This window comes from Hyperoodon ampullatus (genome assembly GCF_949752795.1).
Source record: "Hyperoodon ampullatus genome assembly, chromosome: 11".
Lineage (NCBI taxonomy): Eukaryota > Metazoa > Chordata > Mammalia > Artiodactyla > Ziphiidae > Hyperoodon > Hyperoodon ampullatus.
The window spans coordinates 22,596,278-22,612,913 of NC_136924.1; the positions used below are offsets into that span (position 1 = coordinate 22,596,278).

Below are 16,636 nucleotides of genomic sequence, written 5' to 3' on the forward strand. Positions count from 1 at the left end.
TTAGTGTATTTTTATTGTAAGTAGAATAATTTATCTAGAGATCATGTACCTAGCAAACACAAGAGTCTGTAACACAGAACCTTAAAACAAAACAAAACAAAAAACGCCCAGGTATACAAAGATATTCCCAAAGTCCATACTTCACAGGATGCACACTTAATTCATAGGGAAAACTTTCAAAAAGAACACATTTATTCCTTAAAAAAATTTCTTACAAGTATCTATAACAGTTTAGAACCTTAACAAAAAGTAAAAATGTTTCCCAGTCTCCATAGTTTTCAAAAAGTGCATATTAATTCATAGCAAAGCATTCCAGGCTCTCCCTCAGGCATGTTATCTTTTATTTTAGACAAAATTCCTATGAACTTGGTTGTCTGGATTCTTAGCCTGCAGTAAATTGCAAAGGAAATGAAAAACTGGCTGAGGTGAAAACATCACTGATCAACCTGACAGTAAGATCAGGTCAGTGGGTCACCTTTTCAGGTAACAGAAAAGGTATAAGAAATAGACAGAAGGTTTGAAAAATAGCAAACTGGGGTCGAGTGAGGAGGTAAACACCCCTCAATAGCTCCTAGGGACATTAATATATTTGGGTCCAATATGACAGATAAAATTCACAATAATGTCCATTAATTATTAGAAAAACATTTAAAAATATTAAGTATATTGCTTCAAAAAAGTAGAGAAATATATATTTTAGAAATGTTTCTATTTAAAATGGTGAAAATGAAATGAGTTTTATTGCTTAAAAAGATAAGCTTTGACTCTCTGGATAACACATTTGTGTGGACACCTCACTTATTTTCCAATAATGTAGGGTAAAGTGAGGCGTATCAAAATAACTCAAAAGCATGGAACTAATCAGTTTATGTATAATAATGTGGTTCATCAGGATAAATGTAGTGTGTTCAAAAATCACTATCAATTCCTTTATTTTCTAGATTATATTCTTCTGGAGTCCCCTTTTCTCTTGTACTTGAATATACTATAAAATCATGAACTTTTCCTTTTAGAACATCCAGTTCATTCTGCATCTTTAATATGCTATTATCATACTGAATTTCTTCAAGGGTTTTCTGCATCTCCATTATTTCAGATACTGCTTTCAGCATATCGTCTTCCATATTAAACATCTGAAGAGTCAAGTCTTCCATTTTTTTTTCTGTCCCTATCAGATCCTGAGAGACTCTGAGAACAGAGCGAATAGCACTTTCAATTGTTGGCAACTGCGTCTTGCACTCTTCAGCTTTGGGTTCGTAGCTGGAAAGTTTATTAGTCAGGTCTTCATCTCTGGCAAAGAGAGCATGCTGTTCCTCTTCTAACTTTTCAAGTGCTTTTGTGTCGGAGCCAAGCTGCTCCTCTACGCGCAGAAGATCCTCTTCTTCTTGTCTTTTTATAGTTCTAATATTTCTTACTGTGCTATCTTCCAAATCTTTTAGCCTCTCAGTGAGCAATTTTATTTCTTGTTCAGCTGAGTTAATTTGGGCAGTAACTTGAGAATGTATATGTTTTGATTCTGATTTGAAAATGTCTGTATTAACATTCATTTCTTCTAGGCTTCTCTTCCAGAAATCTGTAACGTTCTGGAATTTCTCATTAAGGCTTTGCATCTTTTGAGTGAGCATCTCTTCACTATTCTGAATGTCATACATGATACTTTGGAGGCTGGATACTTCCTGCTCAAACTGGGTCACCAAAGACATGGATGATGTAGCTTCCTGCAGGATACTTTCAGTAGTTGCAAGCTGCATTTATAACACAAAACAATTCCCAAGGCTACTTAATAACTTTTATATTAGGGAAACAAACTTTAACAATCACTTGCCAAGTTCAAATTCTGAAGATGTCTAAAATATCCAAATACATAAGAATCATACAGACAAAAACAATTGTTACATATTTAAGTTGTTAAAAACATGTTTTAAACACATTTAATAGATTAGCACTATGGTAGAAAAATACGGTTGTCCCGCATCCCTAGGTATCCACCTGTGGGGCATTGGTATTCCTGTGGATACCAAAATCCATGGGTGCTCAAGTCCCTCATGTAATATTTGGGTGGGGAACCCACAGATATGGAGGGCCAACTGTATACACCTGAACTTATAATCCTAAATATTTGTGCATTTTCATGGAGGGATATTCAAAAGAAAAATAATGTTAAAGAAGTCTGAAGTATATCACATTTCCTTCTTTTTTATTCTAATGGAAAGCAAATTAGCTGTCATTTTAATAGTTATTTGGCTTTTTAGAAACTGACTTAGTTATAAAATTTGTTAACTTTCCTAAGTTCTATGATTCTGGAAGACTTTCTGCCTGAAAAAAAAAAATTGTTGACTGACCTCTTGCAGAAAAGGTACCAGAATCAGATCTTATAACAATCACAAAGGCAAAAAGTGAATAAAAAATCAGTTTACAGAGATAATTGATGTCAAACAGTAAAGTGTTCTAAGTGTCTATAAATTATGGTAAGCTCCTAGCATCTCCTAAAATGTCTAGAATATAGAAGGACCAGGTTGTGGACCTCTTTCTTAGCCTATACTCACACAAAGATAACAGCCTTAGAGACTACAGGAAGGCCTAGAAATGATCATTAATTTATCAGATGTTTGCAGCATTATGTTGAAGACATAATACTGTACAAGACACAATTCTGCCCTTAAGCAGCTTAGTTTAATTGGGGAGAAAGCGAAGTCTACATGCGCTGTGACAGGGAAAGAGCTATGGAAGCACTTACACAGGGCATCCAAACCGAACTTCGATGATCAAGGAAAATACTACAGAAATATTATCTAATAGCTGCTTCTAGTTACTTCCTCTAAATCATCCTACACACTACAGCCAGATTTAAGGTTTTAAAAACTGCTATGTACATCGTGGTACAACATTAAAAACCCCTTAACGTTTCCTAACACTTCTAGGAGGAAGTCCCAAATTCCATAACTTCTCTATATGTTAGCCTTCCTTCCTCTTTGTTTAGCTAAGTTCTGTCCTTCTTTCAAGGCTCAGACCAGGTCTCAGGTTTTCAGTGCAGCATTCTTCCATGACCCTAGCCATGAGAGCCTGAACTCCTGTAGAATCTATCATATTACATATTTGCAACTTATTTGGCATTTAGTGCATATAATTCAAGAATTCTTGAGTGTTCACTCTGTGCCAGACCTTGTGCTAGACACTGGATATAAAAACAAAGATACAGTATAGTCCCTATACTGATGAATTAGCCAGGAGAAGCTATGAGAGCTTCTAAATTCCTTAGGGGAAGAGACCATGTTTTATGCCTTTTTGTAGTCCCCATATCTCAGGGTATAAAGAACATGTTTCTTGATATTTAGGAAGAAGAATGGCCAGAAACCTCCTGGGTCCACCCCAATCAGGACCTGAAGCAGTTCCAGGTGATAGCTGGGAACAATGCATAACAGTATCGCTCTGAAACCTTGTTTAAAAATTATTTTTAATGAATACATGTAGCTATAATACAAGTTCCTTTAAAAACACCAACTATGAGAAATACTTGTACATTGGTAATAGTGTTATGTTTAGTTGTCTTATTAGCAGCATTTTGCAGAGACAAGCTTTTTTTTTTTTTTTTTTTTTTTGCGGTACGCGGGCCTCTCACTGGTGTGGCCTCTCCCGCTGCGGAGCACAGGCTCCGGACGCGCAGGCTCAGCGGCCATGGCTCATGGGCCCAGCCGCTCCGCGACATGTGGGATCCTCCCGGACTGGGGCACGAACCCGTGTTCCCTGCATCGGCAGGCGGACTCCCAACCACTGCGCCACCAGGGAAGCCCAACAAGCTTATCTTAATCCAAGGTAATTTCTTGTTTAGGCTGTTCACCAGAGCATCACTATAACCTAGAGGCAGTATAACCCAGGAGACTCCAATGATAAGATCAACTTTTCAGGATAACAAAGGTCTCAAGACTTAATCTGCAAACAATAAGTGACTAGTACACCACAATAGCTAGCATTTATGGGCTGCCATTATAGTCTAAGCGTTCTTCATTTTTTACAAAAGTTAATATCTTAAATTTATTACTGCTTGGAAGTTTTCAAAGAGCTTGCATATATATTGTATCTCATCTGATCCTTACACAAATCTTGATATTCTCATTTAATAAATGATGAAATAGAGGCCAAGAGAAGTTACAGTGATTTTTCCAAAGTCACACAGTTATGATGAGAGCCCATGTCTAGTTGTTTTCCCCTCCTACTGCATTAAGCTGGCCTTTAGGGCCAGCTTTGTAAAGAGGCAGCTATTGTTAAACTACTCCTAGGGCAGACTGGGAGAGAACAAACTATGTGAAGACAATATTTCTTGGATCCTAGGATGATATTTTAATTATCTGCTTCAAAGGCATTTATTTATTTACTTTTAATTGAAGTATAGTTGATTAACACTCTTATATTAGTTTCAAGTGTACAACATAGATTTACAGATTATACTCCATTTAAAGTTATTGCAAACAAATGGCTATATTTGCCTGTGCCATAAAATACATCCTTGTTGCTTACAAAAGCATTTTTTTAATCTATATGAGTTTTATTGAAAACATTGCCTATTATAAAATTGGCCACATAGTGGAAAGTAAGAAAAAAATGAATATTTTAATTTATGCATGGAGAAGCCCTTAGGTTTACATTCTCAGTCTACCAAACTGTAGATTTAATACAAAAAATTTAGGACAGGGACTTCCCTGGTGGCACAGTGTTCGAGAATCCGCCTGCCAACGCAGGGGACACGGGTTTGAGCCCTGGTGTGGGAATATCCCACATGCCGCGGAGCAACTAGGCCCGTGAGCCACAACTACTGAGCCCGTGTGCCACAACTACTGAAGGCCGCTGCTCGCCTAGAGCCTGAGCTCCGCAACAAGAGAAGCCACCACAGTGAGAAGCTCGTGCACCACAATGAAAAGTAGCCCCCACTTGCAGCAACTAGAGAAAAGCCTGCGCACAGCAACAAACGCCCAACGCAGCCAAAAAAAAAACAACCCTTAGGGCAGTGTTCCATCTTACAGCTGCTTAGGAGTAATTAGATATTAGAAGAGGGAAACTAGAGGGCTACTGGGGAGAGATACTGAGAGTGATAGCCGACAGGCCAGGCTCTAATCTCCTGTAATATTTGACTTCAAATTCTAATCATAATCTTTGATTTAAATCTTTGTCCTCCTTACCAGGTTCCAAGCTTGCAAGGCAGAGATTCACTAAAAGCATTTTAATTGCTGCCAAAATGCTCATTTAAAAAGGAAATCTTTCTTCAAAATTTGTTTTCAATAGCATTTAAGTACATGAAGTTTCTATCTCCTGGAATTTTTTCTGTCATTACCTTTGCTCTGATTAGAGGGCTTTCGATAACTACAATCAGTTTCCAACCTGAGCCCTAGGTCAAAATACCAACTCTTGCAGCACCTTCCCAGAGGCCTCTAAACTCACCCTCCATGGAATTCACTGGCATGTGTAAGGGATAATTTTAATCCATGACTCTTCTCTTCTTGGGGATTACAGGCTTATTCTGTGCATCAGGCTGCAGGGACTTAGGCCGTCTATTTCATTTCTATCTATTTTTGCAACATCTTTGCTTACCCTGGGGCCAAGCACAAATCCTTTTCTACCTTATCACAGAGTAAAGGCTCAGTGATGAACAAAGGAACAAACAAGCCATGTTTCCCAATGATAGCTTGGTCTCGGGTAGCCAGACAAGGCCCACATGATGACTTATTGGGTGCAGCTGACCTCCTGAGACATGTGGTAGTTAAAAATTTTTTATCTGTCTCACATTTCTAAGAATCACAGTAGTAATGCACTTGTATTTGCAACTTGACGAAACACAACATAGACATGGATTTTCATTTGTCTATAAAAATCAATATTTATTTTAGGTTAGTCATTCTTACATGCATATGAATATATATGCTTACCAAGTGGAAATAAAGAAAAAAAACTGATGGATCTTAGTCCAAAAAGTGCTACTCCTATTTTAATTTTATATCTAAAAATCAATAATATTTTCAGTGCTCTAGATACTTGATATTTAAATAGAAAATTGAGGTCACGTCAATATGACAATATTGGTCTTTTTAAACAATAACATTTGTCATATATTAGAAAATTCTTGTCCTTTTGAAATGTAAGCTAAGACTAAGTTGGATTAAAGGGAGGATGTGAAGAAGTAGGAAAACCAGTGAGAGTTAAAGTAGTAATGGTCTAAAAGGCAGGAAAAAAGAATTTATCAACTGGGGTAGAAGGGTGGCAATGGGGAAGAAAAACGATAAAATCTCCCCAAATATGCCAATTAATAATTACCTTTTCTGAAATTAAACTGATTTTACTTTGAAGCCCTTGGAATTCGTTGGTTTCCATTTTCAGTAACTGGTATTGGTTTTCCACCTTTGCAAACTTTTCCGACTGCTGAAATACAAACCTGAAAAAGGGAAAAAAAAAAAGTCACTACTTCCTAACTCAAACCCATTTAAGTTCGGATGTTAAAGCAGTATTTTATGCCCACTTCTGGTAAGGACAACATAAATTCTGGTATAGGTAGTGGCAGCTTTTATAAGAAGCGAGGAGTGAATACGCTGTCCAGTGGTTCAACAGCTTCACTGCATATTGGAGTCACCTGGCAGCTTTACTTTTAAATTTTAAAAATTTATTTATTTTTATTTTTGGCTGCGTTGGGTCTTCGTTGCTTCGCCCGGGCTTTCTCTAGTTGCGGCGAGCGGGGGCTACTCTTCGTTGCAGTGCGTGGGCTTCTCACTGCGGTGGCTTCTCTTGTTGCAGAGCTCGGGCTGTAGGCGCGTGGGCTTCAGTAGCTGTGGCTTGCGGGCTCTAGAGCGCAGGCTCAGTAGTTGTGGTGCCCGGGCTTAGTTGCTCTGCGGCATGTGGGATCTTCCCCGACCAGGGCTGGAACCCATGTCCCCTGCATTGGAAGGCAGATTCTTCTTTAAAGAAAAAAATTCATTTATTTGGCTGTTGGGTCTTCGTTATTGCACGCCGGCTTCCTCTACTTGCGGTGAGCGTGGCGTACTCTTTGCTACGGTGCGCAGGTTTCTCATTGCCGTGGTTTCTCTTGTTGCGGAGCATGGACTCTGGGCGCGCGAGCTTCAGTAGTTGTGGCACGCAGGCTCAGTAGTTGTGGCACGCGGGCTCTAGAGTGCAGGCTCAGTAGTTGTGGCGCACGGGCTTAGTTGCTCCCCGGCATGAGGGATCTTCCTGGAGCGGGGCACGAACCCGTGTCCCCTGCACTGGCAAGCGGATTCTTAACCACGGCGCGCCACCAGGGAAGCCCTTACCTGGTAGCTTTAAAAAGGTGTAATGCCTGGGTCTTACCACAGAAATTCTGACTTAATTGGTTTGGGATGTGACTTAGATATTGTAAATTTTCAAATCTCCCAGCCAAGATGACAACGACAGTTGACACTTTATTGTAAAAATGACTTCCACTGAAAGACAAACATTTAGATTCAGAACTCAACGGAGAGGTGACTGAATCAAACTCATAAATATCATTAGGCTAACTGTTGTTTATAAAACTGTCCAAAACTAAAATGGAGTATTTGCATTTTAAACAAATGTTTACAATGTTGGATGAAATTTCTTTTGATGATGGCTAATGTTTATTCTATGAGATAACAGTGAATTAAGTAAGCCCAGGTTACATAATTAGTACAGATTGACTTCTCCTGTGTGTTAATATGAACTTTTAAACAAAACTTCTCGTTATTAGAAAACACTATTATCCTAATTTCAAAGAAGGATGTGTAGACAATTCTTTTCTGATTGGCTATTTCATTCTTGGCTTTTAGGGACCAGCAGACAGAGATGAAGGAGAAAGATGGTCTAAAGAAATGTCTAATTTCAGGAACTAGTTTTATCATCCATTACTCCAGTGTTAACCTCATGGGTTTATCCTATAGATCAGTGTGTTCATTTAGAATAAAATCATTATTATAAGAGGAATTTTTTATGAAGGTTGATCCACAAAAATTCATTACAGGACTTTCTGTTTTATTTAATCTTTTTAATGTTATCTCCACACTTCTCTTCAAAATTCAAATATTAAGGAAAAGCTTGAAGAAAACTGTATCATATTAGTGACCATCTCTGATGATAATTTATAGAGTTTTTTTCATGGCTAGCTTCTCACCAAAATAAAAAAATAAAATTCACCATTTCTATATATGAATAGTGCATAAAAGAAAAAACAAGTATAAAGTTTACTTAGTGCTAGTAATGAAAATAATCAACAGTGGTCTGTATGATGCTGAGTTAAAATACATGTTTTATTTTCACTTAGAACTGCCAGACACTATTCTAAGTGCATTATAAATATTAACTCATTTAACATTAAGGAAGAGGATGATTCTTCTAGAAGCCAAAAATGTACACTGAGAGAAGGTGGTTTCAACTGTGAAACACTAATTTTTGAAACTGGCATCCAGATTATGCCCAAGGTGCTGTTTCCTTTTTGTGAGTCAGAGGCATTTTCTAACAGGAGCAGTTCAAGACCTCCTTACTCCCTATCTTCCTTCGTTTAGATGAGACAACAATTAGGGTCTGCTAAGGGCTACAGCTTCTAGGAGGAGAAAGGATTATAAACAATTCTGGACTAGGGATTTCTATTTCTAGGGTCTTGGCCTCTTTTTGGATTAATATCAAAGGTAGGCAGCATATCATACTGGTTGAATGTGAAGCTAGGCAACTTTGGCTCTGCCATTTACTAGCTGTACAAGCACCTTGGGCAAGTTATTTAACTTACCTTTGCTAGTTTCCTCATCTGCAAAGTGGGGATAAAACTACTTAGTTCATAGGGTGTTGTAGAGATTAAACAGGTTCATATTAATAAAGCTCTTAAAATGCCTTGAACATAAAACGTCAACTATTCTCTTTACGTACCTTGGCCCTTTCTTTTGAATTGCTTTGCACAGCTGCTTTTCCCATTCCTCTGACAAGCGTAGAGTAGTAAAATGGATCAGGGCTCCCTTCTACTTAACACTTGATGGAAGCCCCAGGCCTGTCACACTTTGAACCAGGGTTGGGTTTATAGCAAACAAAAGATGAAGTGAATGGATGAGACCCACTAATAGGAAAAGAAGCATTCTCTTACCCTGTTTTGGGCCCTCTTTTCACTATCATAGGTAAAGATCTTGAAGGTATGGATGTAGGAGAAAAGGACCCGGATTAATTGGCCACCTTAGTGTAGGCTTTACAAAGGGAATCTTCCTGACTTCTTCATAATCCATTGCAGTTTACAGAGAACTCATATAGATTCAGGGCCCTGTGGGAATAAACCATGCATTTCCTTGGAGTCTTGTCTCTGCATAGCTCCTTTAGGAGGCCTAGATGTCAGACAGCTGATGGAGGATTTATATATACAGGATTTTTCTCTGGCTCTGTTTCAACTTAGTAACGAGAAAGAGTCAGTACCCATTTAGCTGTATGTTTCATACAGCAACTTCATTTTCAGCATAATACTGAAAGTTCAGGAACACACAGACCATATTCCATTTTAAAAAATCAAGGTAATTAAAGGATAACTGTCTTTCAGATTAAACTCCACGAACAACAAAAGCTGAAAAATGGGGTTAGCCAAGATTTTACTGTATAAATGATTTATAGAGAAAATTGTATTAGATAGAGAAAAAAAACCCCTGAATGATCTGATGGTTTAAAGAGCTTTTGACTTCTGATACATAATTATCACAAATGCCATGACAAACTTTTATAAAGGCAATTAAAAAATCTGTTGAAATTTCCAGAAGAAACTTTAAAAGTTTCACAATGGAACTTCTAGTTGACTAAATTTCTATGTAATAAGCTTTTAAGGTTTTGTCTTGTTTAGTACCTTCATAACTTTAAAAAACTTTTTGAAAGCAGAATGTCTTCAATCTCTTACATGGAAAATTTCCTTAAAGAGTTTATAAATGACGTATGCAAACCAATACTCAGGCCCTATAGTTCTGGGCAACTGTTATCTCCAACATCTTATTGTCAAGCTGACAGATGATTATCAGGACTTTGTTTAATAGAGTGAAGATGTTCAAGTACCACCCTTTTGTTGCATTATCCCTGTTTATTTTCCAAACAAGGATCCAAAGACTAATGGTTTGAAGATACTGAAATAGTGATGCCTTGAAATCAACCTCGGACAGTGCAAGGGTTCAAATCTCTGCCCTAACTTAATCAGACAAAATTAGAGTACTCCTAAGCTGTATTTAGGCACATATAGTCGATTTTGTATTTTAACAACCAGAACAGTGTCAGTACAATAGCATGCAAAAAGATTTGATAGACCAATCTTTAGGTGCTAATCCTAGTGGTAAAAATGTCAGTGGCTTAGTTATAATTCCAGTGTGCTTTTTCGTATTTTGAGATGCTAAATGTTTGCATTTTATTTAGAAAATTCCCAAATTTACCACGAATACATATTTGCTATAGTGACCAAAGTATTTATACTTCAACTCTTGTCACAAAAGATTTCACAACAGCAATTAAGTCATTTAATAACAATCATTGAATCTGCCCATTTTAGAAATAATGTTTGAGCATTGTTTTATTATTTTGCAAAGACACAGTTCAAATAAAATCTTCCTACTTGAATATAACTTGTTTGTATCTTTACAGCAGGCACTAACAGTAAATTCCTGAGCTGAAGTGTCTGCTTTTCAACAGTTGTTTTCCTTTATAGATTCCTGTTAGTGTGTTTTCCCAGGACAGTAACTAAATTATTGAAAAGTTGAGCATTTTCTGATGTAATTTATCTCATATGAATATGAATCTTGGATGAGAATTAACAAATTCAGTAACTAAAACCAGTTGTATTAGGTTCTAGAAAGAAGCAACATATATATTTTAGCCTACTAAGTTCTAGTACTGAATAACTTTCCCAACACAAAGTTTTTGATTTACCTGAAGAAGGTCATGCAATTTAAGACAAAAAAGCAGTTTATTTAAAACAGTAAATTCTGTACATTTATTCTTTTAAGATCAAAATATTCCAGAAACAAATATATTAGTAAAATAACAATTTATCTCTTTTTGAAGAGAATATTTAATAATCAACATTTCACTTTATTGTAACAAATCTTTTATTGACTGAGGATGAGTCATCAGTAAAGTATACTTCAAAATTTACTAGCATCAAAAATGTTCTAGGACTTCCCTGGTGGCGCAGTGGTTAAGAATCCACCTGCCAATGCAGGGGACACACGGGTTCGAGCCCTGGTCCGGGAAGATCCCACATGCTGCAGAGCAACTAAGCCCATGAGCCACAACTCCTGAGCCTGCGCTCTAGGGCCCGCGAGCCACAACTACTGAGCCCGCATGCCGCAACTACTGAAGCCCGTGTGCCTAAAGCCCGTGCTCCATAACAAGAGAAGCCACGGCAATGAGAAGCCCGCGCACCACAATGAAGAGTAGCCCCCGCTCACCGCAACTAGAGAAAGCCCGCGCGCAGTAACGAAGACCCAACGCAGCCAAAAAGAGGAAAAAATGTTCTAGATGAGAGGACATCGAGGGTTGCTTCTAAAATCCAATTCTTGAAGATAAATAGCTAAATACTTCAAAAATCAGTGAAAATGGAGGGGAACTCTAAAGAGTCAGTCTTGTTATTAAAACGAAATAGGTTAATCCTAAAGAATATGATTGAGGAAAACAAAATAAGTTGGTTTTAAGGTTATTTCTTAATATTCATCTTTCCTATGACATCAATATATCGCTATTCGCTTGGTTTAAAAACTATCAGGTGAACAAAAGTGTTGTACTAAAACTCAATCTGTAACTTAGGAACAGACTTAACGCATGCACAATAACCAAAATATGAGCTATCTTCCAAAACTTGATATTATCATGAACGTTTGTTGCTTTAAGATCATAATGAATTCTTTTAAGGTTGCAAACGTTGCCACTAGGCATTTATGGGGTGGGGCAAATTTGTCCCAAATGCACAGCCGACAGGAAGTAACGGGTTCTAAAAACGGGAATGCTTCTGTCCTGTACAGGCGCTTAATGAAATTTGGCCGAATCTGCATTTCTTAATGGTTGACGTTCCCAAACCTTGGCCTCAGCTTCAGCTGGGCGATCGAGGCACGCCAGCAGTACAAAAGCAAAATAAATTACGAGAAACGAGCGAAAGTTAAAATAAAGGTTGGGCCGTCCCTTCCTTGGGGTCGATGCTGAGGAACAGAAGCCGCATGCGTGGGGGCTAGAGGTTAGCGGGACGCCGAGCCGGGCGGGGCCGGGACAGACGCGGGACCCCGAGAAGAGAGGGCGACCACGGGAGGCCGGACACCGGGCGGCCTCGGACCACTTACCAGGCCAGGCCCAGGCACGTCCCCAGCGACAGAAGGCTCACGCCGGTCCGGGGGTCCGCCCAGCCCCCGCCTCCACCGCCCCGACCCTCGGGGCTCTTCCCGCCCTCGCTTCGCTTCCCAGGCTCCGCTGGGGCTCCCTTGGGCGCCGACCTCTTCCGGCTCTTCACCTCAGACATGTCTGGAGGTCCTGAGAATGACAAACCCGGGGCTGCCTCTTCACCCTGGGGTAGTGGGACGTGGCCTCTACAGCCTCCGCGGGAAGGCTCGGCGGTAACCGCGCCCCGTTTCAGACTTGGCACCGCCCAGAAACCAGCCCCCTTCCTCTCCCGGCCATTCTCGCTGCTCCACAGCGTCTCCCAGCCACCCGCTTTCTAGTTCCTCCAGCTGGGGTAGGCGGCAATCCTACTTCCGTAAACTGCCGTTAACACTGCAAAAGCGAGGAAACCGTGACTCCCAGGCGTCTGCAAGCCGCCGGAACGCGGGGAGGGCGGGGCGGGGCAGCGCGCGTCACGTCGAGCGCGCCGCCGCCTCGGTCCGCCCTTCGTTGGAGCGAGGCACGCCCCAGTTGGTGCGGCGGAGGCTTTTTTGTGTGCGCGCGGACGCTAGCTGGAGCCGGAGCGCGCGCGGCGACGGCCGCCTGGAGGGGTTCTGGGTGTGTTTATTGGCATGCGAGGGCCCGCGTTGTCCCAGCGGGGCGGACTGGCGGGTTTTGACTGCTCCACGGTTCTGAGGCGGAGAGGCTGGCTTTATTCCTGGGTAGAAGGGGTGAGGGAGCCGGAGGTGAGGCGTCTGGGCTGTCAGCGACCCGCAAGGACTTGAAGTAGACGCGGCGGCGTCCGGAGTGGCTCCGGGCTCCCGCCCGCGTGCAACTGCAGCGGGAGGGAAGGAACGACAGTCCGAGTGGCCCTCCTTCCTTTGTGTCTGGGTTGGAATACTCACCTCGGCGCCTCGGGACTGCGTGGGCTGCCTGCGGGGGTGACGCCTCCTCCGCAGGTCGGAGGTTCCCGGGGGTCTTCAGGAGTCCCCCGGCTGCGGAGGCCCAGGTGAGACACCTGTGAGGCCCCGACCTGCCCCCGGGCTGTGGCCCGAGCCCCGAATTTCCTTTCGGAAGTCCCGTTGCCTCCACTCACCCCTACCTTGATTTTCCGGTCTGTCCTTGCAGGGCTTCTCTTCCCAGTGAAGACCCAGGTGCGAAGGTTTGGGTAACTTTGCGCCTCGCTTTTCTCCCCGAACCCGGTTCTTCGGAGGTTCAGTAGTCGATTTTAGAGACTCAGAATTCTGGGTCAAGGAATTATTATTAATCATTCTGATACTGTACCAGGAAGTGAAATTATCTAAAGAGGAAATGGTCAACTATTACGGTTTTCCTGGATGAAATTGTCCTTTGTATTTCACAAGCCTGGAGAGCCCTGACTTTACATGTTGATGTGGTTACGAAAGGTGGGACACTGAGAATTTGTTCAGAATATCTAAATGTGTGCAGAGTTAAAAAATGTCTAAAACTTAACGTCTTTAGTTTTAATAGGGCTAGGTAAAGTTGGAAACTAGTTTCAGGTGGTCAGAGTGTGTCTATTGCCTTAGCTATTGGACAAAAGCTAAAAAGTTCATTTTTGTTTTGTCAAATAGAGTTTTATTACTGAAAAATTAAGGGACTTTTATGTTTTAATATGATTTTTAAAAATTAATTAGTTTATTATTTATTTTTGGTTGCATTGGGTCTTTGTTGCTGTGTGCGGGCTTCTCATTGCGTTGGCTTCTCTTGTGGAACACGGGCTGGGTAGTTGTGGCGCACGGGCTCTAGAGCGCAGGCTCAGTAGTTGAGGCGTACGGGCTTAGTTGCTCTGCGGCATGTGGAATTCCCCCCGACCAGGGCTCGAACCCGTGTCCCCTGCATTGGCAGGGGGGTTCTTAATTACTGCACCACCAGGGAAGCCCGGGACGTTTTATGTTTAACTTGAGATCATAAAAACACTAACATTTAAAAATGTAGCCTTGATCCTAACCATAACTTTTTCTTTTATCAATCAGTTTCATGCCAGTACTGGGCATTTTGTGAACCTTGACAAGCATAGGCAAATGCTCTATTTACCTGTGTTTGAAAGTGACACATTCGGTGGTACTTTTTATAGTCATTATTGATTATTGATTAATGAAGCTTACTGATTATTGCTCCTCTGTGTGCTCAAAATTACTTGTGCTTATCTCTTGGCGCTTAGTACATCACATTATAATTATCTGTATTTTACTCTCCTACCAGATTGTGAATTCCTTTAGGGGTATGATTTAATCTCTGTAGATTCAGGGCCTGACACATAGGAGGGGCTCAAATGTTTATTGAATGAGTATATAAATAAACGCATTTAGACACTCACTGTATTACATTGGATAGATTCTGTTTAAAAACTTGCAAATGTTCTGATCTGGGTTTTATACCTATTGAAAAATTTGCATCATATTTGAAATAAAGTCAGTAGGAACTTAGAGTATTATACTGTGAAGAGTATTATTCTTTGTGTCCTCCTAGTCTAAGAAATGACATCAGAGGATATTTTCTGTTGCTTTGTCATAGTTAGCAGCTCAGCTGAAAAATTAGTGGAGTAAGCACATGAGAAATGTGTTTATCAATGAAGACCTACCAGCTGACACCCATCTTGAGTGAGAACTAATACTCAATACCAAGAATGCTCTATTTAGTCTTAATGATGGTAAAGAAATCAAGTAGTTTATAAATATTAGGACTTTAGTATGACCATTGTTTATAAAATCTTAAAGGAAGTTTTAAAATTGTACAAATGATAATGTGTATTGAAAAAAAATTAAGACAGTACAGAAAAGAAGAAAAAAGAATGGGGGAAAATTCCCCCCAAATCTTGCTACTTGGAAGTAACCCAAACATTTTGTTGAACAGACTTCTAAACATCTCTCTATGCATTTATACGAGACCAACACATATTTTGTACTCTACATGGTATCATATTTAAATTTTTTTCAATCAGTGATGTGTCATGAGCACCTTTCCGTGTCAGTACATGGAGATGTCTTATTTTAAATGGCTATATAATATTCCATCTTATGTACATCCTCTAATTTTTTAATCCATACTCCGAATGATGGGCATTTAGGTTGTTTTAATATTTTTATCTTACCTAAACACTCTCTATTAACCCTTTTTGTGGATATTTTTGCATACATATATGAATATCTCTCTGAGGTAAATTCCTAGAAGCGGGATTTCTGGGTTAAAGAGAATGCTTACTTTAAACACATCTTACCTTATATAGCCTTCCAGAAAAGTTGCATCCACTTTGTACTCTCCTCAGGTATCTTAAAAGAATACCCATTACCTCACACCTTTGAAAGCATTAGATTTTGTTTATTTAAAAGAAGTCTTTGCATGTCTGGCTGATGAAAGTCCAGTGGGGAAAGCCAGGACATAGATGAAGCCCAGGGGAGGACAGAGTGACCAGTGCAGACAGCCTGCTCGTTTTCTTTTCGGCGTCCCCCTTCCGTTCTCCTTTCTGTGGGCGGACACGTAGGAGAGTTTAAATAAACTCTGTTAAAATAAATAGGAAAAAAAATCTTTGCAAAAGAAGTCTTATTTTCTTTACATTTTTTCATTACCAGTGAGGTTATACATCTTTTCATGTCTTTATTGGCTTGACAAATATTTTGATGTTTGCCTGTAGCTCATGGTTGACAGAGGAGGAAAAATTTGAGGGAGGATGGATGCAAAAGCTCGAAATTGTTTGCTTCAACATAGAGAAGCCCTGGAAAGGGACATCAAAACATCCTACATCATGGATCACATGATTAGTAATGGAGTTTTAACAGTGTCGGAGGAGGAAAAAGTAAAAAATGAGGTAAAGCCCTTTGAGGCAGTCTATGCTTTCTTAAAAATTTTTAGAATTTATTTCAAAACTTGTACTGGTCTCCACTAATTTATGTTGCAAATATATTCTTTGTAGTATACTAAACTACTTTTTTTTTTTAGCCCACCCAACGGCAACGAGCAGCTATGCTAATTAAAACGATACTTGAAAAAGATAATTATTCCTATATATCATTCTACAATGCTCTGCTACATGAAGGGTATAAAGATCTTGCCAGCCTTCTCCATGGTGGCATTCCTGTCATCTCTTCTTCCAATGGCAAAGATTCAGTTGGAATAACTTCATATGGTTTGTATCCATGATACTTTCTATCATAAAGGTTCCGTTGCTGCAGTTTTGTCTTATTGTAGATGAAATCTGCTAGAGAGACTGATCAGTTCACTGAATCATGTATGTGAAAAAATTATCATTTTCCAATTCAAATTTTTTTTTTTTTTT

The 16,636-nt window shown here is 39.9% G+C and overlaps 2 protein-coding genes across 6 annotated transcripts in view; one reads left to right on the forward strand and one right to left on the reverse strand.

The window, feature by feature from the left end:
- Positions 1-908: 908 nt before the first annotated feature.
- Positions 909-12,484, reverse strand: IKBIP (IKBKB interacting protein; the record flags this gene model as incomplete). Its single annotated transcript, XM_079714597.1, has 3 exons — positions 909-1,745; positions 6,304-6,421; positions 12,309-12,484. 3 exons carry the CDS (start codon positions 12,482-12,484, stop codon positions 909-911), a joined length of 1,131 nt encoding a protein of 376 aa, XP_079570723.1.
- Positions 12,485-16,030: 3,546 nt separating this feature from the next.
- The window catches only part of APAF1 (apoptotic peptidase activating factor 1), a gene marked incomplete at both ends in the record, with an annotated part of 88,151 nt that continues 87,545 nt past the window's right edge, over positions 16,031-16,636 (forward strand). For 3 of the 5 annotated variants that reach the window (XM_079714575.1, XM_079714577.1, XM_079714579.1), the window contains 2 exons: positions 16,031-16,168; positions 16,300-16,486. In XM_079714575.1, the coding sequence (XP_079570701.1) occupies positions 16,031-16,168; positions 16,300-16,486 (325 nt within the window). The remainder of the gene's footprint in view (positions 16,169-16,299; positions 16,487-16,636) is intronic. The other 2 variants (XM_079714576.1, XM_079714578.1) reach the window with 1 other exon arrangement.